Source organism: Brachyistius frenatus, unplaced genomic scaffold, assembly GCF_029030835.1.
Source record: "Brachyistius frenatus isolate BFR_SWC_R1_liver_20210118 unplaced genomic scaffold, ASM2903083v1 Contig_167, whole genome shotgun sequence".
In the NCBI taxonomy this organism is placed as follows: Eukaryota; Metazoa; Chordata; class Actinopteri; family Embiotocidae; genus Brachyistius; species Brachyistius frenatus.
In genome coordinates this window covers 827753-854926 of record NW_027210766.1, presented here as the reverse complement: position 1 = coordinate 854926, position 27174 = coordinate 827753, and the positions used below count along the sequence as shown (strand labels likewise).

At 40.6% G+C, this 27174-nt stretch overlaps 2 protein-coding genes and 1 pseudogene across 3 annotated transcripts in view; 1 reads left to right on the top strand and 2 right to left on the bottom strand.

Annotated features, from left to right (window-relative positions):
* Positions 1 to 1049: 1049 nt before the first annotated feature.
* Positions 1050 to 8274, bottom strand: LOC138631840 (C-type lectin domain family 17, member A-like). Of its 2 annotated transcripts, XM_069717027.1 has the most exons (6): positions 8054 to 8274; positions 7862 to 7963; positions 6674 to 6808; positions 3699 to 3833; positions 2480 to 2637; positions 1050 to 1349 (listed from the first exon to the last, which is right to left on the bottom strand). In XM_069717027.1, exons 3-6 carry the CDS (start codon positions 6756 to 6758, stop codon positions 1161 to 1163), a joined length of 567 nt encoding a protein of 188 aa, XP_069573128.1. In that variant the 5' UTR covers positions 6759 to 6808; positions 7862 to 7963; positions 8054 to 8274; the 3' UTR covers positions 1050 to 1160. The 2 variants fall into 2 exon arrangements, 1 of the variants encoding a protein (XP_069573128.1); XR_011311756.1 differs by lacking the exons at positions 1050 to 1349; positions 2480 to 2637; positions 3699 to 3833; positions 7862 to 7963; positions 8054 to 8274 and adding an exon at positions 5564 to 5666 and having other exon boundaries at positions 6674 to 6802.
* A 7651-nt stretch (positions 8275 to 15925) lies between these two features.
* plekhm3 (pleckstrin homology domain containing, family M, member 3) overlaps positions 15926 to 27174 on the top strand; it is a 33444-nt gene continuing 22195 nt past the window's right edge. The window contains exons 1-3 of the mRNA XM_069717048.1: positions 15926 to 15973; positions 19551 to 20624; positions 25366 to 26466. Of these exons, the coding sequence (XP_069573149.1) occupies positions 20102 to 20624; positions 25366 to 26466 (1624 nt within the window). The 5' untranslated portion in view covers positions 15926 to 15973; positions 19551 to 20101. The remainder of the gene's footprint in view (positions 15974 to 19550; positions 20625 to 25365; positions 26467 to 27174) is intronic.
* On the bottom strand, positions 21935 to 22973 carry LOC138631843 (ubiquitin-conjugating enzyme E2 D3 pseudogene; annotated as a pseudogene).

The window sequence follows — 27174 nt, the reverse complement described above, 5'->3', positions numbered from 1 at the left end:
TGATTAGGCAAGTATGTTCCTCTATAGATGACAGAAAAAATAAGAAACTCACTTTTTTTCCGTGAATAAGGAACTATTGTTGCTGTGGTCTTGATATAAATAGTCCTATTTGAATTGCGATGACTTCCAGAAGATGTTTATATCATACTTGATTAAGGAAGCGCTGATAATTTAAAATAAGGAGGAAGAATCATCATTCTGAACTTTTTCATGCTGCTGATTGTTGGAGGGTTAAATTATAAGAACCAGACTCACAGTGGACACCCAGAGTGATGAGTCCAGCCAGCAGGAAAACACTCAGCAGCCCCAGAGAGACAATAACGCCTAAATGGAAACTCTTCTTAGTGCTCCTTGGACCTGAACTGAGAAAATACTGTTACAACATGCAGCCTGATGATAACACATGATCATATACATCTATTCACCTGTCTGTCAGCTCAGTCTTACCTGGCTGATTCCTCGAATAGTTTAGTTTGACAGAACTGACATCTTCGACATTTACATAGATATCCTCCATCGTTTGTAAGGATGCAGATTATTCAGTACAGACGGTCAGATCTGCAGCACAGACTATAACACACGTAAAATGTGAAACGCATCTGGGTTTGATTTCTCCTTTTGTCCAACTTCTGAGGAAGTCACATGGGTCTAAACATGATGACAGTAGTTACCACAATAACAATCCTCTGGTGCAACTTCTGACCACAAACCAAGAGTGGATCACACGTTGCATTTCACATCATGCTCAAGTGGCCCAAATCCAATTTGACATCAGATCTGGGACACAATATTCATCGATCACACGATTTTATTACAGAGATTGGAAAACGTTACGAGGATAAAAGGAACAGCATTAGACTGGTTCAAATCGTACTCATCAGATAGATTTCAGTTTGTTCATATCAACAACGAGTCTTCCAGACAAACATGAGTTAGCTATGGAGTTCCACAAGTTTCAGTTTTCGGCCCAATACTTTTCACTCTGTACATGCTTCCATTAAGAGATGTCGTCAAGAAGCATGCATTAACATCCATTGTTATGCAGATGACACGCAGCTATACTTTTCTATAAAACCAGATGAAACAAACAGTTAGTAAAACTTGAAGAATGTCTGAAAAACATAAAGCCTTGGATGACCAACAATTTCCTGCTTCTAAATTCAGACAAAATGGAAGTTATTGTACTTGGTCCTAAACACCTTAGAAACTCTTTCTCTGATCACCCAGTTACCGTGGATGACGTCGTCTTGGCCTCCAGCACCACTGTGAGGAACCTTGGAGTCATCTTTGATGAGGATTTGTCCTTTAGCCACCATATAAAGCAATTCTCCAGGACTGCCTTCTTTCATCTATGTAATATTAATAAAATCAGGAAAATCCTTCCTCAGCATGATGCAAAAAAGCTCATTCATGCATTTGTTACTTCCAGACTGGATTATTTGAATTCCTTGTTGTTAGGATGTCCTAATTACTCATTAAAAACCTCACAGTTGATCCAAAATGCTGCAGCAAGAGTACTGACGGGATTTAACAACAGAGATCACATTTCTCCTGTTTTAGCTTCTCTTCAGTGGCTTCCTGTTAAATCAAGAATATAATTTAAAATCCCCCTGCTAACTTACAAAGCTCTTCATGACCCGGCTCCATTTTATCTCAAAGATTTTATAGAACCATATCATCCTGACAGATGTTCTCTCTCAGCTTGCTTTTGGTTCCCAGAGTTTCCAAAAGTAGAATGGGAGACAGAGCCTTCAGTTTTTATTTCCTCTACTGATATAAATGTATTTATTGACACATTTTGCAACCTGGAAATTTATGAGCATATTTTCATATGTAAAAGCCCCAAAAGAGTTTCAACCAAATTGTTAAGTTTTAAATTGCTGACAAAATGTTCATTTAGGATCATTTGCATGTGGCCACTGTGTCTGTGTGAGGTCGCGTTATCAGCCATAATCAGATGTTAAGACATCACGTCCCACGTGAAGAGAAAATTAACTTCTGTGTTTCAACCCTTACATTAAAAACTTTATTTATTTGCAGTGATATTTGAATCTAAATAAAGAGCACATTTCTGCCTTACGTAAAAGTCAGTGGAGTTCCATCAATCCATTTCCAGTTGCCCTCCGTTTCTTTGTCATTCAAACCGATCCAAACTGGCAGCTTAGTGAACTTAGAGAGAAACGCCTGTTCAACAGGCAGAAAAACTAAATATTTCACGTTTAAGCCACAATTTAGAATCAGTTTACCAGTTTCATCTTAACATACGTACTGAAAATAAATTAAAAAAAATCTCATTTTACCATAATTATAACCTGATAAAAACACACATATTATATTTAGATGTGATATTTAGTTATTGTTCTTTGTTTTGTTTTTGACAACTTGGCAAAGTAAAATAGGTATATTAAGTATTTCGAGTCCACACACACACACACACACACACACACACACACACACACACACACACACACACACACACACACAAAGACACTAGCTGTTCTCCAAGACTTTCTATCACCACCAGATGTGCTGCTCTGTCTCTGCAGTCTTCTCTGCCGGTGTCCCAGGAACCAGACAATTCAGAGAGGCGATAACAGGAAAAACGGAACATGGTCCATCCTTCAGGACACGTTTTCCCTGGAAAGAAAACATCCAACGAGACACATTACAGATGATTAAGTCCATGCTTTTATGAAGATAGTTGTTTAGATGTCAACTTTTTCAGTGAGCGACCCTCTTAGACACCTTGAAAGAGATTTTCTACTACTCATCACCTCGTGACTGCGCTGACACACTTTGGTCTTTGTTGAAATGAATGTTTTGCAACTTTGAAACCATTGCCCAAAATATGGCCACGTGTGACCAAGTGATAGCGTGAGAAAAGAGTCGGCAGTTAATCAGTGGGAAACAATTTGGAAAGAGCATGAGAGAGCATTTACTAATAGTGACATGGTGACACACAAAGATGCATAATCTTACTAGTGGTTCATAATTATAAGTATTTAATTATCAATAACTTAAGTTTGAGTGATCATATTTCCACTCAGTCAGTCAGTCAAGTATGAATCTAATATACGTTCTGATTAAAATGTTGGAGGACTTCATTGATAAATTTCCACGTAAAAAACATTGAAAGACACAACAAGTAAACGTGAATTACATGTGGGAGGACTGGAAAAGCTTTGAAACATAAAAAGTGAAACATTGTCATTCATTTTAGAAGGAAGTGAAAGTCTTTCACATGTCGAGCTGAGGCTTCAGCTGCTTCAAATGAAACAGGGGAGCATGTTTTGCCTTCAGAGTGCTTTAATTTTCCAGGAACAGTTGAAATACAGAAGTTCACATTCTCTTCACACAGGAAGTAATGTCTTAACAGCTGCTTATTGCTGATAACGCGACCTCACACAGACACAGTGGCCACATGCAAATTATCCTAAATGAACAGTTTGTCACCAATTTAAAACTTAACAGTTTGATTGAAACTCTTTTAGGGCTTTTACATGTAAAACTATGCTCATAAGATTCCCGGTTGGAAAATTGGTCAATAAATATATTCATGTCAAATTCAACTGATTTGCAAACTGACAATAATTCTACTTTACAGACTGCAGTGTCATATGAAGATGTTCTCTGGTGTTACATGAAGCTGTGTTGGGTTCTATTTCTTCATAAGAGGCAGCTGTGCAGAAAAAACTCACTCTCCGTGGGCTGCGTCTGAATCCTGTCCAGCTGTTTGGTCATTTCAGTGAGGCTGGTGTTCAACAGGTCTCTCTCTTCAGTCATGGAGGACAACCTGTCCTCACTGGCCGGGAGACCTGCAGCTGAACGACGTTCTGAAATAAATCAAGATTCAGTTGTCAGAAACACAAAAGATGTTAAACTAATACTGTTTTCTATTTTAGTCGAAAGTCAAACGAAAGATGTTTATTAGTTACGTCAGGTGTATGATTGGAGTTCTCAAACTGGGGTTCCGGCCCCACTGCGGGGTCATAGACCCACTGCAGCAGGGATGGATGACCACGAGAAAAATATCTGGTGAAACTATTTGATTTTTGTCAAGGACATAAACAGATGTTTGCTGATGCTATATTGTCGGTATCATTACATTAGTAGCAGTATTACTGATTAATAAGACATGAAAAGAGTTGCAGTGTGGCAGAGGAGGAAGGAGGCAGGAAGGATTTTTGGCTTCTAAAGGTCGACAGGACAGAAAACTTTTGAGAATTAGTTTGTCTGAAAGCTGAAGTGTAACTGTGTTCTAACTGTAGTTTTATAGCATCAGTGTACCAAACCAGAGCAGAAGTTCTCAGTATAAAGATCCAAAAATCCAAACTCTGTTTAGTTTCTTTCTAAGAATATATAATAAACCTGCATCTGAATCAAACAATACATTTTTTTTTTCCGATATGGCACTCTTCAGTGGAGATTTCAGAAGTGATTAAAAGACAAAAAGGTTTTAAGAAGTTGGTCACAAAAACTGCAGAAAAGCTGCTCATAAAAATCACACGAACACATTCGTGTTAAATTCTTATCATTTAACTCCTTTTTTTTTTTTTAATAAAACCCCAGAAGCATTTTATTTGTTGGACTTTTACAGTGAAATTAGTGTGTAGAATGTAGTGATTAGGCAAGTATGTTCTTATATAGATGACAGAAAAAACAAGAAACTTCATTTATCGTGTGAATAAGGAACTATTGTTGCTCTGGTCTTGACATATCAAACTCGTCTTGTTTGAATTGCGATGATTTTGTGCTTTCAGATGATGTTTATATCATCAGATTTAATTTAAAAAATGTTGATAATTTTAAATAAGGAGGAAGAATTGTCATTCTGCACTTTTTCATGCTGCTGATTGTTGGAGGGTTAAATTATAAGAACCAGACTCACAGTGGACACCCAGAGTGATGAGTCCAGCCAGCAGGAAAACACTCAGCAGCCCCAGAGAGACAATAACGCCTAAATGGAAACTCTTCTTAGTGCTCCTTGGACCTGAACAGAGAAAACACTGTTACAACATGCAGCCTGATGATAACACATGATCATATACATCTATTCACCTGTCTGTCAGCTCAGTCCTGGCTGATTCCTCGAATAGTTTAGTTTGACAGAACTGACATCTTCGACATTATCATAGATACCCTCCATCGTTCATAAGGATGCAGATTATTCAGTCCAGACAGTCAGATCTGCAGCACAGACATAAAATGTGAAACGCATCTGGGTTTGATTTCTCCTTTTGTCCAACTTCTGAGGAAGTCACATGGTTCTAAACATGATCACTATAATTAGCAGAATAATAATCACCCGCTGAAACTGTTGACCTACAACTAAGAGTGAGTTACACGTTGCATTTCACATCATGCTCAAGTGGCCCAAATCCAATTTAAAATCAGATCTGGGACACAATATTCATCGATCACACGATTTTATTACAGAGATTGGAAAACATTACGAGGATAAAAGGAACTGCATTAGACTGGTTCAAATCGTACTCATCAGATAGATTTCAGTTTGTTCATATCAACAACGAGTCTTCCAGACAAACATGAGTTAGCTGCTGCTCTGTCTCTGCAGTCTTCTCTGCCGGTGTCCCAGGAACCAGACAATTCAGAGAAGCGATAACAGGAAAAACGGAATATGGTCCATCCTTCAGGACACGTTTTCTCTGGAAGAAAAACATCAAACGAGAGACATTACAGATGATTAAGTCCATGCTTTTATGAAGTTAGTTGTTTAGATGTCAACTTTTTCAGTGACCGACCCTCTTAGACACTTTGAAAGAGACTTTCTACTACTCATCACCTCGTGACTGCTCTGACGCACTTTGGTCTTTGTTGAAATTAATGTTTTGCAACTTTGAAACCATTGCCCAAAATATGGCCACGTGTGACCAAGTGATAGCGTGAGAAAAGAGTCGGCAGTTGATCAGTGGGAAACAATTTGGAAAGAGCATGAGAGAGCATTTACTAATAGTGACATGGTGACACACAAAGATGCATTCTCTTACTAGTGGTTCATAATTATAAGTATTTAATTATCAATAACTTAAGTTTGATTGATCATATTTCCACTCAGTCAGTCAAGTATGAATCTAATATACGTTCAGATTAAAATGTTGGAGGACTTCATTGATAAATTTCCACGTAAAAAACATTGAAAGACACGCAACAAGTAAACATGAATTACATGTGGGAGGACTGGAAAAGCTTTAAAACATAAAAAGTGAAACATTGTCATTCATTTTAGAAGGAAGTGAAAGTCTTTCACGTGTCGAGCTGAGGCTTCAACTGCTTCAAATGAAACAGGGGAGCATGTTTCGTCTTCAGAGTGCTTTAATTTGTCTTAACAGCTGCTTATTGATGATAATGCGACCTCACACTGACACAGTGGCCACATGCAAATGATCCTAAATGAACATTTTGTCAACAACTTAAAACTTAACAGTTTGATTGAAACTCTTTTAGGGCTTTTACATGTAAAAATATGCTCATAAGATTACCGATTGGAAAACTGGTCAATAAATCGGTTCATGTCAAATTCAACTGATTTGCAAACTGACAATAATTCTACTTTACAGACTGCAGTGTCATATGAAGATGTTCTCTGGTGTTACATGAAGCTGTGTTGGGTTCTATTTCTTCATAAGAGGCAGCTGTGCAGAAAAAAACTCACTCTCTGTGGACTGCGTCCGAATCCTGTCCAGCTGTTTGGTCATTTCAGTGAGGCTGGTGTTCAACAGGTCTCTCTCTTCAGTCATGGAGGACACCGTGTCCTCACTAGCCAGGAGACGTGCAGCTAAACGACGGTCTGAAATAAATCAAGATTCAGTTTTCAGAAACACAAAAGATGTTAAACTAATACTGTTTTCTATTTTAGTCGAAAGTCTAACGAAAGATGTTTATTAATTACGTCAGGTGTATGATTGGAGTTCTCAAACTGGGGTTCTGGGCCCACTGCAGCAGGGATGGATGACCACGAGAAAAATATCTGGTGAAACTATTTGATTTTTGTCAAGGACATAAACAGATGTTTGCTGATGCTATATTGTCTGTATCATTACATTAGTAGCAGTATTACTGATTAATAAGACATGAAAAGAGTTGCAGTGTGGCAGAGGAGGAAGGAGGCAGGAAGGATTTTTGGCTTCTAAAGGTTGACAGGACAGAAAACGTTTGAGAATTAGCTTGCCTGTGAAAACTGAAGTGTAACTGTGTTCTAACTGTAGTTTTATAGCATCAGTATACCAAACCAGAGCAGAAGTTCTCAGTACAAAGATCCAAAAATCCAAACTCTGTTTAGTTTCTTTCTAAGAATACATAATAAACCTGCATCTGAATCAAACAACACATTTTTTTCCCCGATATGGCACTCTTCAGTGGAGATTTCAGAAGTGATTAAAAGACAAAAAGGTTTTAAGAAGTTGGTCACAGAAACTGCAGAAAAGCTGCTCATAAAAATCACACGAACATTAACACATTCATGTTAAATTCTTATCATTCACCTCCTTTTATTTAAAAAAAAACAAAAACAAACAAAAAAACAAGCATTTTATTTGTTGGACTTTTACAGTGAAAATAGTGTGTAGAATGTAATGATTAGGCAAGTATGTTCTTATATAGATGACAGAAAAAACAAGAAACTTCATTTATCGTGTGAATAAGGAACTATTGTTGCTCTGGTCTTGACATATCAAACTCGTCTTGTTTGAATTGCGATGATTTTGTGCTTTCAGATGATGTTTATATCATCAGATTTAATTTAAAAAATGTTGATAATTTTAAATAAGGAGGAAGAATTGTCATTCTGCACTTTTTCATGCTGCTGATTGTTGGAGGGTTAAATTATAAGAACCAGACTCACAGTGGACACCCAGAGTGATGAGTCCAGCCAGCAGGAAAACACTCAGCAGCCCCAGAGAGACAATAACGCCTAAATGGAAACTCTTCTTAGTGCTCCTTGGACCTGAACAGAGAAAACACTGTTACAACATGCAGCCTGATGATAGCACATGATCATATACATCTATTCACCTGTCTGTCAGCTCAGTCTTACCTGGCTGATTCCTCTAATAGTTTAGTTTGAGAGAACTGACATCTTCGACATTTACATAGATATCCTCCATTGCTCGTAAGGATGCAGATTATTTGGTACAGACGGTCAGATCTGCAGCACAGACTATTACACACGTAAAATGTGAAACGCATCTGGGTTTGATTTCTCCTTTTATCCAACTTCTGAGGAAGTCACATGGTTCTAAACATGATGACAGTAGTTACCACAATAATAATCCTCTGGCAGAACTGTTGACTGACTAAGAGTCAGTGACATGTTACATTTCACATTATGCTGCAGTGGCCCAAATCCAATTTGATATCAGTTCTGGGACATAATATATGTATCTCAATTTAATTCATATCTTAATGCTGACCATCAATTAATGTAAATAATTACTAAATGGACCTTGATGTGAGACTTTTTTCTCTTTGGCTGTTTCTGAGGTCGAAGAAAAAACTCTGAGGCTCACTGACTGGAAGAATCTTTTGTGCAACTGATGTCCACCGTGATTTTAAAAGATTGCTGAAGGAAGAATTGAATTAGTTCTCATCCTTAAAGAGAACAAACCCTAGTCTTTTTACATGAACGCCACTAGATGGAGCCAATAAAACATGTAATGTTGTAAAATGTATTGGTGTTGCACAGAGTCAGAAAATCTTCTCATGAAGATGACCGTTTGATAAATGTTGAATTTTGAAAGTTGTGCTGGGAGTTAGCGATATTCAGTGTTTTCTGTGTTTACAATGTTAACTGTATTTGTCTATATTTGTATTTGTATATGTGCTTATGCTGTTTTAATTGATCAGTTGTTTATGTTCATGCTTGCGTTTGATTGGTTTGTGTTTTCTTGTTGCATCAGTTCCACCTGTGCTTGTTTTTACGTTACGTCTTCTTATTTATATTTGCTCATATCTTGTATTTGTATTTGATTTATGTTCGTATTAGTGTTTGTCTACTCTCATCTATGTGTGTGTGTGTGTGTGTGTGTGTGTGTGTGTGTGTGTGTGTGTGTGTGTGTGTGTGTGTGTGTGTGTGTGTGTGTGTGTGTGTGTGTGTGTGTGTGTGTGTGTGTTTATGTTTATGTGTGTACGTACGGGTGTACTTTGCAGCCCTTGTGGGCCCTTGACATGATTAGGGGTCCAGCAGGAGTCTTGGAGCAGGGAGCAGCGGCACAGAGGAGCTGATGGAGTCCTGAGCCCCGAGCTGGTTTCTATTGTCCCCAATAATTGGATTTGGTCTGGGAGGAGAGATGGCTGCCAGTGAGAGGCTGCGATCATTAGGTGTGAATGAGACATGTGGTGCCAGGTCTGAACGCACACACACACACACACACACACACACACACACACACACACACACACACACACACACACACACACACACACACACACACACACACACACACACACACACACACACACACACACACACACACACACACACACACCTTGGTATATTCCAGATAAATCTGAAACTGCTGTTTTTTTACATCAAACTTCAGTCTGTGTTTTCATATCATTTTCTAAAAGATTTCCTCCTCACTCAAACATTAAACAGGACAGCAGCTAAGCATTAATGTCATCCTAATAATACTATTACCAAACTCACGTTGAGAAGAGCTGTTTTATAATAAAACTTTGTAGCAGGGAACTCAAGTCGGACTTATGTTACGATAAAAATGATTCCCCTTAAGTAGCCGGCTTAGTTTTTTAGGCTTCACCTCAGGAACAACAACCTGTCAGTGAAAAGATTCTCTGTGGGTTTTATTCTGTTAGTGGTTTGTTCATATGTTGTAAAAACACGGATATTCTGACTAATGCTCCCTTTTTGTAACAGTCTGGGAGTTGAGATGCATTCAGGTCAAGGTGGCTGCTCAGTTTTGATAAGACAGAAAAACACGTGGGATAAAATTGACCGTATACATTTTTAGCTGTCCATTTTGATCCTGACAGTGTTACATGAGTCTAATGATAATCAGTGGAGGTCTTAAAACAAAAGCCAGAAGAAGTAAAAAAAAAAACAACAACAAAAACAAACATCTTCATCATCAATGAAAGCAAATAAAACAAAAAGCAGATTAACAAAAAACATTCATCAGTTTGACAACAATTGTAATAAAGCATAAGAAAATTGGTGAATATAAGCTGTGCATCCAAATTGTTTCATTTCCTGTCCGTGTAATAATAACATCGATTTATTAAAGAATTAGAAAAAGCTGAATACGTCAGTGCGGAGTGAATATAAATGAATTTAACAATCTTAAAGCTAGTTAAGGTCAAACAAAAGGTGGGAAGGGACTGATCTGTTTATGATTCAAGTTTTACACAAATATCTAACATGAAGTCTTGACATTTTATATCCAAAAGGTCAAAGGTCAACTTGACTGTAACAGGTTAAAGTGACCTCAAAAAACACGTTTGTGGCCATAACTCAAGAAATTATACCGTATGTGACAAAATTTCACACAAATGTGACATCATTTTTTTCTTTTATCCAGAACTTTATCTTCACTATGACATCATAATGTTCTGTAAAAACACTTTTTCTGGTCATTATTCAACATCATAACTCAGGAACAGAAGATGGTGGTTAAGTATCCACCTTGAAAACTGTGCTGACTCTCAGGTTCAAGATGTGATTTTGGAGTTTGTAGCTGCTTTGCTGCAACATCTATGTTTGAAGCATTGTCTGCTGTCATGGCAACAACTTTGTGTCCCGTTAGAATCAGTTCAACCAAACTTGGATGGCTAGTCCTATTCAGTGCAATTTGGAAGACAAAAAAAAGACACATCCTATAAATTCAAAAATATAATAGATACTCAAAAATTGAGGAATAAATCAAACTATTGCACTCAAGTGAATATTGCATCAAGAATGTTTTAAGAAGTGGTTCAGCAGATGACAATTTACACACTGATACAGCCGACATACAGCAAAACAAATGGATTTTTATTGATATGTCCCTAAAAATACACCCAATACCTTTTAATAAATCTTCACTGTATATATTTCCATGAGTTTTGACAGACATGGATGTCAAATGCAGCTTGAGTGGTTTTCAGTTAAAACCCAAACTGCACACTTTATATAATAATACATTATAATACATAATACATTATGTTTATATGTTTATATTTGCCACATTGATTTTGAAATGATTCTATTTGTTTTTGTTTGCTACCTAATGTTTGATGAGCCACACGTCTACTTAAACTGACTTTTTTTTTTTTCCTTCTTCCTGTAATTCACTTGTTACTTTTGGAAAGTTTAATCAGGATTGACAGTCTGAGATTGTTTTACACGATCACCTCACACAGAATAAACTCTTTAGATTTCAGGTGACAAACTGGGATTTTTCATCAGATTTAAGAATAGAAAAATTGGCAATCATATCCATCAAAACAGATGAATAATGAACATAACCCTCAACTTTGTCGGTGTTTCAGTTATTAGTCCCATCCACCCTCATAATGCAGCAGCCCACCGGTCACATTAAAGGAGAGCAGATTATTTGCATATAAAAAAATTAGCCTGTGTTGTTTTGTGTGTGCATGTTCAGCTTAATCTCAGGGAGGGAGAAACATTTACTCAACACACACATCCACGCGCAGCGTTTCCATGGGGACCAAGCAGCCACTCTGCTCTTCAATAGCGAGCGAGTGAGTGGAGGTAGACGGCTATTGTGTTGTGTGTGTTTGGGGGGTCAGGGTGGTGGTTGGAGAGGGGTTAGGGGGAGCAGTATTAAACAACGCACTAGACAGATGAAAGCACTGCACATCCTTAAATCTAATCATAATTTAGTCATCACCAGGAGATGGCATGATCAAAATAAAGAAGGAAACAGGCAGGACTGACAGGACAGAGAGAGACCTGAGAGCACGAGTCAAGGGAAGAGGGATATGAGATTGCTCTTAGATGGAAAAATGATGGAGCCTCGTGGACAGAGATGGTCTTATTCCTAAAGCTGATGCTTATTTGTTGCATCAATCCCAGACACGGGCACTTAGCCTAAAAGGATTTCTAAAGCTCAGACGCAGCCTCACTGCTGCACATACAGTGGACGTAGATATAACCACCGATACCTGGACTTCCATTCTTGTGATGTAAAATCACGAAAAATTCAATTACAAAAGCTTCTGTGCTCATTTAGAGCATAAAATGATTTATCCATGAAGACATTTTGTGTTTACAAGAATACATGTTAAAAACTAAAATTTGATGTTTCTGTTTTTGTTTATTTGTTGTTGTTTTTTACAAGTTGGAAATTCTGAAAAAAGAGAAAAGACAAATCTGAAAAAAGGCTGAAATCTCCCACTTTCTTTTGTAGACTTGATGGACTATTGTCCTGCGGAGAGAGTAACATAGTGGAGCTCATTAGGGCGACCTGGCACTCCTCTTTTTCACTTTTTAGACTAATTCAGACAAAGAGCATTCAGAGGGGGAGGGGGAGGAGCAGGGGGAGCAGCAGGGGTTTTCTCAAATGGGCTTTTGAAAGCTTATAATGATATTTCTCAGACTGTAGCTTGTCATAAGTAATTTGAAATCAATTTACCATTTGCCTGACAAAGGACTCAGAATTTCAATACCATTGTGATTCTGATTTATTATTCATCATCAGACAGAAACTCTCCATTTGAAGCAAAGTCAGTGTTAATGTTGTTTAACAATAGTTGTACCTTAAATAATTACATCCTTTACGTTTTATTGTTTTAAATTATTTTACTAAACCAGGGTCCTGCTCTTTGCAGATAATTGAGTAAACTTGATTTGATTGTTACTGATTTGACACAAGTTTGAGCGCTGCTCTTCTTCAAACATGATAACTAAGTCTGGATGCTTTGGTTCATAAAATCTGTTTTAAAAATTCAGCTGGTTTCTGTCAGAGCGACAATCATTCAGTTTATTGACTGTTAGCTGGATCATAAATGACACATTTTATTGTGTCCCCAGTACATGAACTATTTTCCTGAATTGTTCAAATATTGACTCACAAACTTAACATTTCAAACAAAGAGTGTAGATATCATTTTGATCTTAAATGAGAAAGGGACGGTTATTGAGAAATCATTATCAAACGCACATAATATCAATAATTTATAGTTACCTCCACGTGTACGTGAAGCAAATACAAGTTTGTCCAAATGCATGTCAAAACAAAGTGAATAAAAATATTCGGACTGTTAAAGGAGCACTAGAGCAACAACACGTGGCATTTATCTAAACTGGACTTTGTCATCTGAATGCAAAAATAATACATTTTTATGCAATAGAATCTGATTTTTGAGAGATTTAGAAAGCTTTCATTTTCATAGCAGACTGATGATTTATTGTTGAAAAGTTTCTTGGGGATTATTGTGTAGCCACATTGACCGGTAACATTTCAGTGTTTCACAGTAGTTAAAGTGTGGGAACAACTCGATTAGCCGCATTTCAGAATAAGAGCACCAAATTAGCTCGATGAGAAGAAACAGGATAATTTCAGACTGATAACTGCACGTTAGTCTGGAACCCGTGTTTGAAGAGCGGGGCCATGGCGCCAAAGAAATAACCTCCTCAGTGTTCAACAGCACCTTGTTCCATGTTTGATTTGTTTCACATAGTTTGTGATTAGTAAAATGTCAAAATGAGGCCAAGGGAAAGTAACTTATACCAAAGTTTCTGAAGCAGAAGTCACATGCACAAACACATCCCCTTGCCTTTGAAATATACCATTAATAAAGCTACATGATGTAGATCATGTTCTGTGGATGTCCCTTCCACACTAAAAAAAAATAAACAAAAACAAAAAAAGTGGAAAAAGGTTCAGACACTGGAACCGTAACTTATGCCTGCAAATAATATTATTAATTAAAGTATGTTAATGATTTTGGAGGTGGAGAATATTGATTTAGAAATGTGATTTTAATAAGAAGTCTTTGGCCCCATCTATTGATTCAGCCCTCGTGGGAACACAGGTTGGAGGAGAATTACTGTGTTTCTCTCTCTGGGACTGACACCGCGGGTGCTGGGTCAGCTTCAAGCAGCCCATTAGCTGGAAACTATTCTCCACCTCTGCTTTGTCCTCCTCTCTCTGCTCCTCTTCCCTGTCTTGGTGAAATAGCTCTGTGCAGACGTGTGTCAGGAACCTTTTCTTTGTAAGAAGTAAATGCACCACCTCCTGCTACCAACCGGGGTATTGATTATGCCTTTTAGGGATTTTTATCCCATTTCATGATAATGAAAGTAATGGCAACACCCTGTGTGAAACAGAATTGGATTAATGCAGAACAAAGCAGTGAAAATGGTTGTTAGAAAAAGTGAAAAGCTCATAAGGTTCTGCAAAAGTTCTTTGATCCCAGTGCAGCTAACAGATAATATAATGATGGAAAAAATGCTACCATTAAATTACAATAAATGTTTTTAGACAAATAAAACCAAATTCCAGTGTGCTTACTGTTATAATAAGATTCATAAAATTACATTTAATGGTCATGCACCATCCATCCATCCATCCCTCCCTCCCTCCCTCCATCCCTTCATCCCTCCATCCATCTATCCATCCATCCCTCCCAAGTTTAGCAGCGCTTTAATGTTCAGTGTCTCTGTTGTGATGTCACTGATGGAACATTCTAACAGCAGACCGGTTCACCTCAGATCAAACGCACACACTCAGAGAACTACACACACTCTACGAGTAACAACAGCTGAACGACATCCTTTCTAAAAATCATTTCATTTGAACTGGAACTCTACAGATTTCCTCAGAAAAATATTGAGGTAAGTGTGACATCCTGGCAAAAAGGTGAGATGTAAAGTCTGACTTAAGTCAAGTTTTTCACATCCTCAAAGTTTCTGTAATTAAGAACAATGTATGAAAATATTTTTTTGATACGAGCATAAAAGACGGTTTCAGAACTAATTTCTCACACTTGCAATCAAAAAACAAGTTTGTAATTGAAAACATGAAATGAGACTGAAATAATCTGGATTGCAAACAATTTATCACTTACACTTGTGTTGGTTTCAGTCTCAGGCTTGAGAGTTTTGCCTCCTTTTTTTTTTTTTTTTTTTTTTTTTACTTCTGCAGTCGATGGATGTAATGGGCACGATCTCCACTGATGGATGAGCAAAAAGTTTCAATTTTGACTTGGATCCATTTTATGGCATTGCTGTTTATTGCCATGCTTTTATTTATCTATCTATCTATCTATCTATCTATCTATCTATCTATCTATCTATCTATCTATCTATCTATCTATCTATCTATCTATCTATCTATCTATCTATCTATCTATCTATCTATCTATCTATCTATCTATCTATCTATCTATCTATCTATCTATCTATCTATCTATCTATCTATCTATCTATCTATCTATCTATCTATCTATCTATCTATCTATCTATCTATCTATCTATCTATCTATCTATCTATCTATCTATCTATCTATCTATCTATCTATCTATCTATCTATCTATCTATCTATCTATCTATCTATCTATCTATCTATCTATCTATCTATCTATCTATCTATCTATCTATCTATCTATCTATCTATCTATCTATCTATCTATCTATCTATCTATCTATCTATCTATCTATCTATCTATCTATCTATCTATCTATCTATCTATCTATCTATCTATCTATCTAAATATATCTATCTATATATCTATATATCATCATATTATATATATATATATATACACATCATATTTTACATATATATAATATGATGTATATGATGTATATATATATATATATATATATATATATATATGATGTATATAAAAATGACGTGAATAACGTTGTGTACATGTTGCACACTGAATAAGATACAAAACGTTCCGCGGAACCTTTCTCCTGCAGCCTCAGTTGATCTCGGAGGACTTTATGGCGGACGGACTGTCAAATGACTTCATGGTAAACACAGTAAGGTGAGTGTCAATATTTGGTTTTTTTTTCCCAGCTCGTGTGTGGCGCCAGTTTTTTTTTTTTATGAACACCGGTGAAGCGTGATGCTTCAGATTTTAACGAGCGAACGGGTTTTATATATCTCGTGTTAAAATGACATTCATCAAAGGATGGAGAGAGGCTAACGTTAGCTGCGAGCTAACTAGCCCCCCTCCGCTTCCCCTCCCTTCCCCCCCCCCTCCTCCTCCTCCTCTGGCTCGCATCAACATCAGCTGGAGATAAACAAGGGGCCTTAGCCGGCCAGCTCTCCGGATTAGATAATCGATTTGATATATTTATTCATTTGGGATGTGTTTTCGTGACGAACAGGAAGGGGTAGTATCCCGGTACTGCAGCTCTCCGACAGGCTGACCGTGGCGTCACCTCTGTTTACTGCTGACTGTGTGTTTCTGGATGGAGGACCAGAGGGAAAGTCACCAGCAGCTCTGCTCAGGCGTCACTCCGCTTATTTCAGACCACTCTTAGCCTCATTAAACGTGACTGTATAAAAAGAGGAATTACTTTTTGCTGGCCTTTCAAAGAAAAAAAAAAAAAACAACAACAGACAGACTTCAGCTCATCCAAAACTCTGCAGCTCGAGTGTTTAACCAGAACCAAGAGGAGCGGACACATCAGTCCGGTTCTGGCTGCTCTGTAAGACACAGGATTGACTTTAAGTTTCCTCCTCCTCCTCCTCCTCCTCCTCGCCTACAAAACCTCTGACTGCATGTCTTAACTCTCTGGTTAACAACGCGCCTTCAAGAAAGCTAAGATCATCTGCCGCTGGTTTTATTTGGAGGTTCCCGGCAAACGGCCGAAAAGAAAATTGGGCATTCAGCTTTTTTTGTCAGCTTCGCTCCAAAGCTGTGGAACAAACGACCTGTTCGATATCAGGGAAGCTCGCTCAGTTAATACGTTTTAAAAGAAAGATAAAAACATATCTCTTTACATCAGCCTTTAACTAGTTACAAGAAAGATAAAAACATATCTCTTTACATCAGCCTTTAACTAGTTACTCTTGAAGCTCTCTTGCACTTTGAACTACCGTGCCTTTAACATGCATATTGCTTATTTTATATTTTAACTCTATTCCTGTATAATTTTATGCATTTTATCTGTTTTTATGCATTTTATATGTTTCTTATGCATCTCATTTCTTTTCTATATTTTTAAATATTCCTTTATACCTGTTTTTATGACAAACACTGCATGTAATTTTCTGGCTGTAAAGCACTTTTAACTGCATTTCTTGTATGAAAAATGCTATACAAATAAAGTTTTTTATTATTATTATTATTATTATTATTATTAAAGTCAAGATAAAATGTTCCTTTCTGGATTAATTTGCATGGTCATGGAGCTTTTTTTTCTAACAGTCTTGACGAAGCACTCGTTGGCTGCTTTTCCTTCACTGTTCGCTTCAGCTCATCTCAGCTGGGTTTAAATCGGGTGATTGTGGAGGACAAGTCATCTGATCACTTTGCTTCTTGAGCAAACGGCCGTTAAACAGCCTGCAGGTGTTTCGGTTAAATGTTTTGATGAAAAACAAATGATGGTCCCGTTGAGATCAAACCAGATGGAGCTGCAGACCCAGTTTTACCTCAGAGTTTGATGGTTGTGAAACAGCTGCTGACAAATGTTGTCATTAACTGACTATGATGTGTTAAAGTAATGACAGACCAGTTGTTTCTCTTTACTCAGTCGAGTGAATCTATAATAACCATAATATATATTACTATAGTCCTGAAACAGGACTTTTTTCTGTATATCAAAACTTCCTCAACACAAGTCAACTGATGATCTCAAACGCATTGAGAAGGCAAGAAATCTCGCCAGTAAACCTGTGACGAGGCAAACTGGAAACCTTTCCAGGTGATGATGTCACAACGAAGATTTACCAACACTGTGCAAAACCGACGTCAAGGGAAACACTAGCACCTTTTTTTCTTTTATAGCTTTTAATGTCCTCACTACTAATCTACACTGTAGAAAAATACTAGTAAAGATAAAGAAAAACTTTAGACTGTTTCTGTACATTTAAGCAGTAATGATTTAGAGTATTTAGTGGACAAAACCAGTTCTTGGTTTATTGAATTTTTCTTGATTTAATTTGTGATCCCCGCAGACTCCTCGTCACAATTATACAAAAATCCTCCCTGCCGTGTTTTGTTCTGGAGTTTTATTCTCTCACTGATCACAAGTATTCTGATCTTTTTCTTTTTTCCGGCCGTTGCTCTGAGTTCGTTGTCTTGACAGCATGTGTGAGTCAACAGGAGTTCAGTGGGAAGCGCGATGAGTAACTGGCCTCGATGCCGATGCACAGTTAGGTCAGAGCTGTCTCCGCAGGCAGATGATGTCATGGGAAATATGCTGGTGTGCGATCATACCAGGCGTCAAAGTAAAACAGGAGCACTCCTAAACTGCTCGGTTCAGGACGACAGCGGAGGTCTTTTCATTCAGTAAAAGTGAATCAGAATAGAACAGATTAAGTAGGAAAAAAATAAATAAATATTGGGCTTTGTGACAGTTAGTGGCATTTTTATTGTCCTGTCACACCAGTGCCCCTTTATGAAACTCTTTTTTCACTTATTTTCTCGAAATTACACCGTCGATACTTTTCAAATAGTGACTTCTAAATCAAAGTTGATTTCAAACTGAAAATAAAAATGTGAGCCATAATAAAACAATATTATGTTCTGCATAATACTAGCACCAAGGTCTTCCCCTTGCGTGATCAATAAAGTATATCCATCTATCTATCTATCTATCTATGCAATGGTGGACTGTACTGTCTTACTCGTGACGTGTAATAAAGATAAGACTATAAATCTCAAATAAAACCCGTGAAGCAAAAACAAAACAAATCGCCGGGATACCTATGTTAATGGCCTCTTTTGTATCGCTAACAAATTATCACAGATATAATTATAAATAATCAGTACGTCACTGGGGGGAACTGGGATTGCAGTGTTTTAATGGCCTTTAAATAATTAATACTTGGAGAAAAGTAAAAGAGGCTGAGCGGTAGAGGAGAGGAAAATCAATGAGAGCGAGGGAGCAACAACTCAGGCAGAAAGAAGCGCGTATGTACATACAGTGTGTATATATATATGACAGAGAGGGAGGGAGAAGACGGAGGACTGGGGAGAATCAGAAGAGACAGGCGGTCAGGCAGATGGATGGGAACCCCACCCAAGCCTGCTTCCTCTCTGTCTACTCAGACCAGCGATAAGCAACTGAGGAGGAAGACGAGTATTTATTTCATCAGGACATCATGAAGGAGGATGATCCTTTCTGTTTGCTCTGGACAAATCTGTGAAGCTTCAGTCTCCCTTGTGATGAAGAAACTGCAAGTTGGGAGAGGCTTCGTTATCCTCTTATCTTAAAGTTTTGTCTCGACGGAGGATCTATTTGCATTTTCTGAAAGCACCTGGAAAGAAAGGCGGCTTTACGTGTGAATTAGTCACCGTATTCTACCCGTCAGCTTCGTTCTATTCTTTGAGTTTCTTTGGCACACTTCCTCTTTACAATTTCCTCTTTTTGTCTTCCCTTTTGTTCCAGTGACGCCACGATCAGCCTCCATCTGACGAGCCTACAGCCACCTGACGGGCCAAAGGAATCTGAATTGTGAAGTTGATTTTGAGTCCGGCCCCTGAACTGTTCAGACTGACCGGAGGTATTTTACTGCTGTTTCCGTGCCCAAAGAGAGGGCATCTGGCTACGTAACAAAGTTTGCGGCCCAAATTGGATTGTATTGGAGAGTCCCAGACTGCTGCCGGTCCTATTAAGCTCTGGCATGAAGCTGCAGTGGCTCCCCCTCCCCTGAGTATCTGCTGCTTCAGGAACATCACTGAAAAAGAAGACGGTAATCCTGGATGAGCACCTTGTCTCGAGGCTTCAGACAGCAGTTTGTGAATCTTACAGACTGCTCCGATGTTGTTCTCCTCCTCCTAACTCGGCAGCCAACATAAAAGACTTGCATTTGCCCAGCTGAAGGCTAGTTTTCTTTGTCAGGCATGTAGATGCTGCCAACAGGGTTTTTGCGGCCGCTTTGGAAAACTATCTAGTTGTACGGTTGCCAGCTTAGGGTCGAAGCCCTTCCTGATACGGCCATGGAGGGTCTTGAGCAGCTCGACATGGTGGGCGACATCAGCCCGGCTCTGGAGGCCACAGAGGACTTCATCCACTGCATGGATAGGATACAGGGCCAAGGGCCGAGCCAGGCTCAAAGCGGGAACCTCCAGCCTCCCAGGCAGCCGAAGCAGCTGCAGGAGGTGTCCAGCGCCGCGCTGGAGAAGCTGAGCTCCAGCGGCGTGTGGAGCCTGCTGGCTGGAGAGCAGCCGGAGGTGGGGCCTCTAGGCCTGGCCTGGGCCGACAACTTCAGCGTGCTGGGGCTGGGGATGGGCTTGAGGCACGGCAAGAGGAGCCGAGCGCGCTCCACCAACGACCTGGCAGCCCACTCCAAGGAGTGCACCAACTACGCCGCCAACTCCTCGTCCACCTCCGTCTTTAAGAAGGGACACAGCCGGTCCAGGTCAGACGTCAACTACCGCCCGTCGGCCTACACGGACAACGGACTGCCCACAGTGGACTGCAACACGCTGAAGAACATGATCCTCAACCACCAGCAAGAAGGTGAGTTCACTTACACAGTGTGTGTGTGTGTGTGTGTGTGTGTGTGTGTGTGTGTGTGTGTGTGTGTGTGTGTGTGTGTGTGTGTGTGTGTGTGTCTCTCTCTCATATCTCATCGATGGAGCTGAAACGATCAGTAAAATAGTAATTCAGTCCAAAAAAGTTGTTACCTTGAGTTTGGGACAGACAGTGAGACAAAACAAGCAATCTAAAGATGCCACCTCAGCTTCTGGTGAATTTTTCACTTTCTTAAATTTTATAAAAGGCTTTTGCAGCATTTCTTGAAGCGACACAAATTTGTTGACCGTCAGAGATTTTGTTGATACTAAGTCAGCTGTTCTTTAACCACTCTCATCAGCGCCCCCTGGTGTGAGGACGTTGTTTAATTGCATGGTAAACAAGTTGGTCAATAATCAGCCCCACTGGTCACTGATTCATCGCCCTTCAGAGAGGCTGAACAAATGTTAACGTGAGCAGAGTTTCTCGAGCTTAATCACAGCGAAGAGAACTGAAGCTGCTCACCAAGGGAACATTTGGCGTTCCCACCGAGGAACGTGAAGTGTTCATTATTTGTCCCTCCTCGTACTACTGTTGGTAGATCTTCACCGCTCACCAGCTTTTCTGTTTCAGAGATACTCTGATAGAGTTTTCTGACCATAACATTTTTGCCATCAAAGTTTCTTAGGTCTTTCCATCTGCCCGTTTTGTTTTTCATGCATCCATCGCATTGCCCACGAGAACTGTTAACTTTTCCATCTAGTACATCCCTGTCCTTGACTTGCGCCATTGTCACGAGTTAATCACGGCCATTCACTTCGTCTATGAGAGGTCACACTGTTTTCTTCTCCTGTGTATGTTTTCTAATTTGGGTGAACTGACCCTTTAATCACATCGGATTTGCCTAATTGGGCATTCGCGGCGCGGAGAGTTGCTTTGACTCACTGAAGATGATGTCATGTCCTCTGGTGACCAACTCATTGAACCTACCAGAAACATGCACACCTCCTCCTCCTTCGCTCTGATCGACCGTCCATTCACTGAAAAGCTTTCTCAGCCTTTGAGAGGCTTTTCGGAGGACAGAAGTCCCGGACTATTTGTGCTGCGGATCGGGGCGTGTGCTGTACTTAGGTTGAAGCATCCTCAGAGAAAGCAATAATGATAGAAGATGATGATAACTTGAAATGACACAGCTGTGCTATGACAGGCCGTAATCAGGCAGAGAGCCAAACAGACACACACACACACACACACGCACACACACACGCACACGCACACACGCACCATTTGTTTGTGTGTTTTGGCTATCTGAAGGCCTAAGGAGATCCTAAGGGATCCTGGGGGATAATAGCCTGTAATCCTGTCAGCAAATGGACTCAAATGAGGCGAGAGAAGAGGCAACCCAATTACCCGGCCCCTGATACTGGCAGGATTATTTAGTATTAGCATATGTGTGAAAAGACATCAGGCTATTTAGTTTGGCTCGATGTGCATTGAAAGGAGAGAAGTAGGAAAAGGACGGTAATAAGCAGAAGGCAGAGTGATTTAGCTCAGTCTCACTATGTCTCTTTAATCACATTTATAAAAAAAAGTGGTCTGTTTGCTTTCCCATTAGTGACAGCTGGGCTTGTTTAGATGGTAAAGGGAAATGATTATCAGTCTTTTATGGATACAATATATATGTGCATATAGAGAACCAAACTGGCTTAACTTATCATCTTATTGATGATCTATCATGTTTTATAACACTGCTGGCTTAACTCTAAAAGCTGCATTAATTGGAAGAGATGTCCCTTTGAGGTCAAGAAAATGGTGTTGTTTAAAAAATATATATATTTTCTGATATTTGAAAAGCAAAAAAAATTGTGGATCAATCGGGAAAATGAAAACTTGATGTGCAGCCCAATTTTTTGTAAAACAGATTCATAGATGGACAAAAGGACTTTAGAGATGGTTAACGCAGGAGACCACTGTGATCTCAAAATATCCAGACAGATGCTGCCGTTACTGTTTATATTCGGGTGGTAAATTCTTGTTGTGAAGGCGACCTCGGGTGGTTTGAAGGGGTAGTAATCTGTGGGGAAGTGAATGGTGAGGAAAAAGACTCCGCCCTGATACGGACTGTCAGTGCGCAGCAGGTCATAGATAAGAGAGGAAGTAGAAATGAAAATCAACAACTACACAGTAAGATGGCTTCAAAAGAAGCAGTGAAAAAAACAACTCGCGTGACTGCGGCCTGTCGACTTCTCAGCCCACGTGTACCGTAGGTGAACCTGTACTCTAGCAGGCAACAGCTGTGCTCTTTGGACTTCTCTGAGTTTGTGATGTCACAGTGAGTTGATGTCACACTCTCATGCTCTAGTCAGCCCTCAGCACAACCGGCTGTCAACATGCTATTTGGAAGAAACACGAAGCAGTCGTTCCGTCGTGGAGACTGAAGAGGACCTGTGGTTGTCCTGAGCGTACCTCACTCAAGACAAGATGATTGTTTATGTCAAAGTGTCTTAAAGACACCGATATTATTATTACATTACATTTCATTTAGCTGACGCTTTTATCCAAAGCGACTTACAATAAGTGCATTTCAACCATGAGGGTACACAACCCAGAACAACCTGTTGTTAATAGACATCCAGAGAGAAGCTTTAGAGAGGAGATGTAAAATTATGGACGACAAAACTGGAGGTAAAACATTCCAAAAAAAAAGTGTCAAATGTCGGACCTTTTAGGTAGCGATGCTTTGGCTTTGATTTTAAGCCCTGACTGTTAGTGACTGTACTGTCAGTAACTGGAGTTCGGCACTGAAAGAGCCAAAAATGGAGGAAGAGATCAGCGGTAGGTTTTCAGTTTCATGTTTTTTTTTTAGATATCCATTCTTTCACCACATCCTCGTGAGTTTCTTCTCCAATTCAGTTTCTCAGTGCATGATCAACACCACAAACTTTTTTTTGTTTTTGCTCTTTAGTCATATTCTTTTTTTCTATTTACCAGCACGTCTCTCTCGGTTGAAACACAAAACATGCGTGATCCGCCGTCAGCTGCAAATATCCAACATGTTAAAAAGGACTTTTGCTTCTGATTACGTTCATTTGCGTATTTCTGGCCTTGCTCAACCGGGGGATTAACCACTGCGCGCCCGCACGCACACACACACACACACGCACGCACGCACGCACGCACACACACACACACACACACACACACACACACACACACACACACACACACACACTAATACCAGTTTTAGATGCTGACCTTGAATGAAGTTCTTAATACCTCCAAAGTTGTTGTTTTTTTCTATCCGTGTAGGTCTTCAGAAGGTACTTTGCCTCTTGCCCAGTGGGCTGTGATTTAAACAAACAGACGGGTGGTGTAATTACGTGTACTTTGGTATCCAGCAAATCGGGAGTCGCCGTTAGATTGCAAAGCAGCGGTTAATACGATGCAGTACTTTGCACCCCGATTGACTCGAAGGCCATCGGCACCGGAGAGTTAGTTAGCAGCGCTGAGAGCGAAGTGTTAATTATGGTGGAAGGCTTGTGTGTTGATATGAGACTGTTACTGTGTGTGATGTCAAAACCCACCAGGTACACATGAAGGCTAATTGAATAGAGCAGCTTTTCTCGCCACAACACCTAATTCTCATCTCGACCCTCCCGAGCGTGAAGACGGCCAATCAGCCAGACTTGATTCCAACTAAGCTCATTTGCATATTCATTTGTTCCTTTTTGCAAAAAAGGTTTGTTAACATGCAAAGTCCGAGACCTGAACTGACACCGCGTCAGCTGCTGTTTTGATAAGATTGATGAGGCACTAGACTCGCCACCCTTAAGTTAAAGCAGAGCTGTGAGGGATTTAGCTTTTCCTTTGCGCTCCTTGAGCACGATAAAGAAACAAAGTGCAATATCTGCCAATTATACTGTTTGTGGTGGGGGTTTGCAATTAAATCAGTTTGTCAGAATGGTTTAGAGGTTAAGCATAAGTTATTGTTGTTATTTTTAACGCAACCTGTCTGCCCGGTGAGCCCTGATTTAAGGAACTGCAGGCGAAAAGGCATCGAGAATATTAAGGTTTAATCGGCGTTTGCAACACTTTCCACTTTAATTGCACGTTTTGAGGTTTACATACACCCAGTGGAGGATTTGGAAGAAGGCTGAGGGCGGACGCCTCCCCGTTGTTTGCTAAATGACCAAAATGCATCCCCCTTGTCAACCTGCCATCACCCTCTTCAAGCCCAAGTGGTAGAGAAAGCGCAGGGTGGAGGGTTCGTTTGGTTCAATGTGTCAGGACTTATTGATCGCTTATGTGACTGAGGTTTGTGGAAATTAGAAACTATCCCTCTTCTAGAATTTGGGTCTGCTAACACCAGTCTGATCATGCCACTCGTGTATGAAAAACTGTTAATTATCTTTTGAAACATCCAAAAACAACGGCTGCCAACACCCACAGAATCATGAAGCTTCAGACTCTTGAGCCAACTGTCGGTCGGGCTTACAGTTTGGTGAATGTCTAATACTTTAAAGTTTCATATATTCTTTACTTGCTAAAGTCACATGGATCTAGTGACAACTTAGAACAGGAATGTTAAAGAACAGTTTTTTGGGCCCACAGAACCTCAATGAGCTGCAACTGGCTGGCCCAGTGCGATGGTGTTCACTCAGAAATAAAATAGCTTTTCCTCAACACACATATTCATAATATTTGTCTCGTTTCTCCCTTTTTCCCCTCCGACTCTGTCCCTGCCCAGCAGATAAAGGCAGCAGTAGCAGTGTGGTGAAGCAGGGTGCGATGGAGCAGCGCGAGGGGCCCCGGGGCCGCTGGACAGCCTGCCACGTCGAGCTGACGCCGTGCGAGCTCCGGCTGTACACTCTGGACAGCAGCGCCAACCGCCAGCTGGGTACCGCCTACTCGCTGTCACACTGTCAGAGCGTCATCTCACCAGCACCCTGCAGCCAGCCCAGTCAGATCAGCCAGCCCGCCGACCAACGCACGCTCCAGGCTTTGTTCTTCAACAGCACGCGTCTCCAGCTGAAGGCGGCCAACCAGTGGGAAGCCATGGAGTGGAGGCGGCTGATGTGGGAGAAGGTGCAGGCGGCCAGGCCCGCGAGGCAGGAGAACCGCAAGCATAAGACCGGAGCGGAAAATCAACAGGTCGCCAAGTTTCCCACGCCCATGTCACCCTCCTCGTCGCCGTCTCCGTCGGGACTCGACACCAGGCCCGATGGCGATAGCGACACCCCCAACTCAGCGGAGGCGTCGCTCTCTGGTTCTGGTGTCCCGAGCAGACCCACCACGCTGCCTCTGTTCACCCAACGCTGCCAGGACGTCCTCAAAGCCGGTGTGCTGCGCCAGCTCGTGGATCAGAACAACTGGCGCGCCTTCACCTTTGTCCTGACCAGATCTGCTCTCCAGGCCTTCCCCACCGAAGGCCGTGGCTCCGTGTCCCACCCCGTCCTCCAGTACTCCCTGGCATCCTGCTTGGCTGTGCAGCACGATCAGGAGCAAGAGAACGCAGAGCCATGGACCGACAGAAGAGAATTCTTCCAGGCTGTTTTCCCCAAAGAGGTGCTCAGACTTCGGGCGGACGATCAGGTCAAGGCCCAGGAATGGGTGGAGGCTCTGCGGCAGGCGGTCGGAGCTCAGAGGCCTGCACAAGAAGAAGGAAAAGGATCGGGAGAAGGACCCGCCAGCCTCCAAGGGGTACTGTTGAGATCGAAACCGTCGAGGGATCGGAGGCACAGGGAGGCCCAGAGAGCCAAGAGGCAGTCAGTCACCACCAGTTTCCTCAGTATTCTCACCTGTCTGGCTGTGGAGAAGGGGCTCACCGCTCAGAGCTTCAAATGTGCAGGTGAGTGGCCTTCATGGACACACAGGTTATACACAAACTGTTTCTTTGTCGGCCTCATCTCCTGCAGCCGAATCATGGTGTGTGCACATTTTCAACACAGAATTACAAGAGATTGTTATAGGTTTCCAAAATTATATTCCGGCTGAATTTGATGGTTTAAGTCTGAAACAAATGATTGAGTACCTTTACACTCTCACCCTGGTGTTCTGCTCTCAACCGTTTTCTGATTGATGATCTGCTTTCCTTTAAAGATCCTTTCGATCCTTTAAACCTTTGCTTCTTCAGTTGCATTTAAATTATAAACTCCTCTGTTGAACAGATATAAGAAGGATGCTCTCTTTGATGATTCCACCTTCCTACCAGCTGGGTGGTTTTCAGTATTTAGTCGGAGCCCTTTCTCACATCCAGGACCATGACGGCCTCTCTCCTCTTCATTATTATTCCCTGTTAGGCGTCATACCGGGCCCTCGGACAGCCCCATAAATGGCAGGCGGTGCTTTTTACTCTCCCTGGGTGTGAAACATGGGCTTCCTCGCTCTCGCTCTCTCGCTCTCTCTTAGGAGGGCTTTGAATAATCACCGCTCACCTCCCTTTTTTATTTGTAACAACTGGCTTATTAATGCAGAGCTGTTTGAAAGGCCAGCTGAAACAGGAACAAGGACAGAGGCCGTCTGGGGCCAATGGATGATAATTGGTAGGCTTATAGCA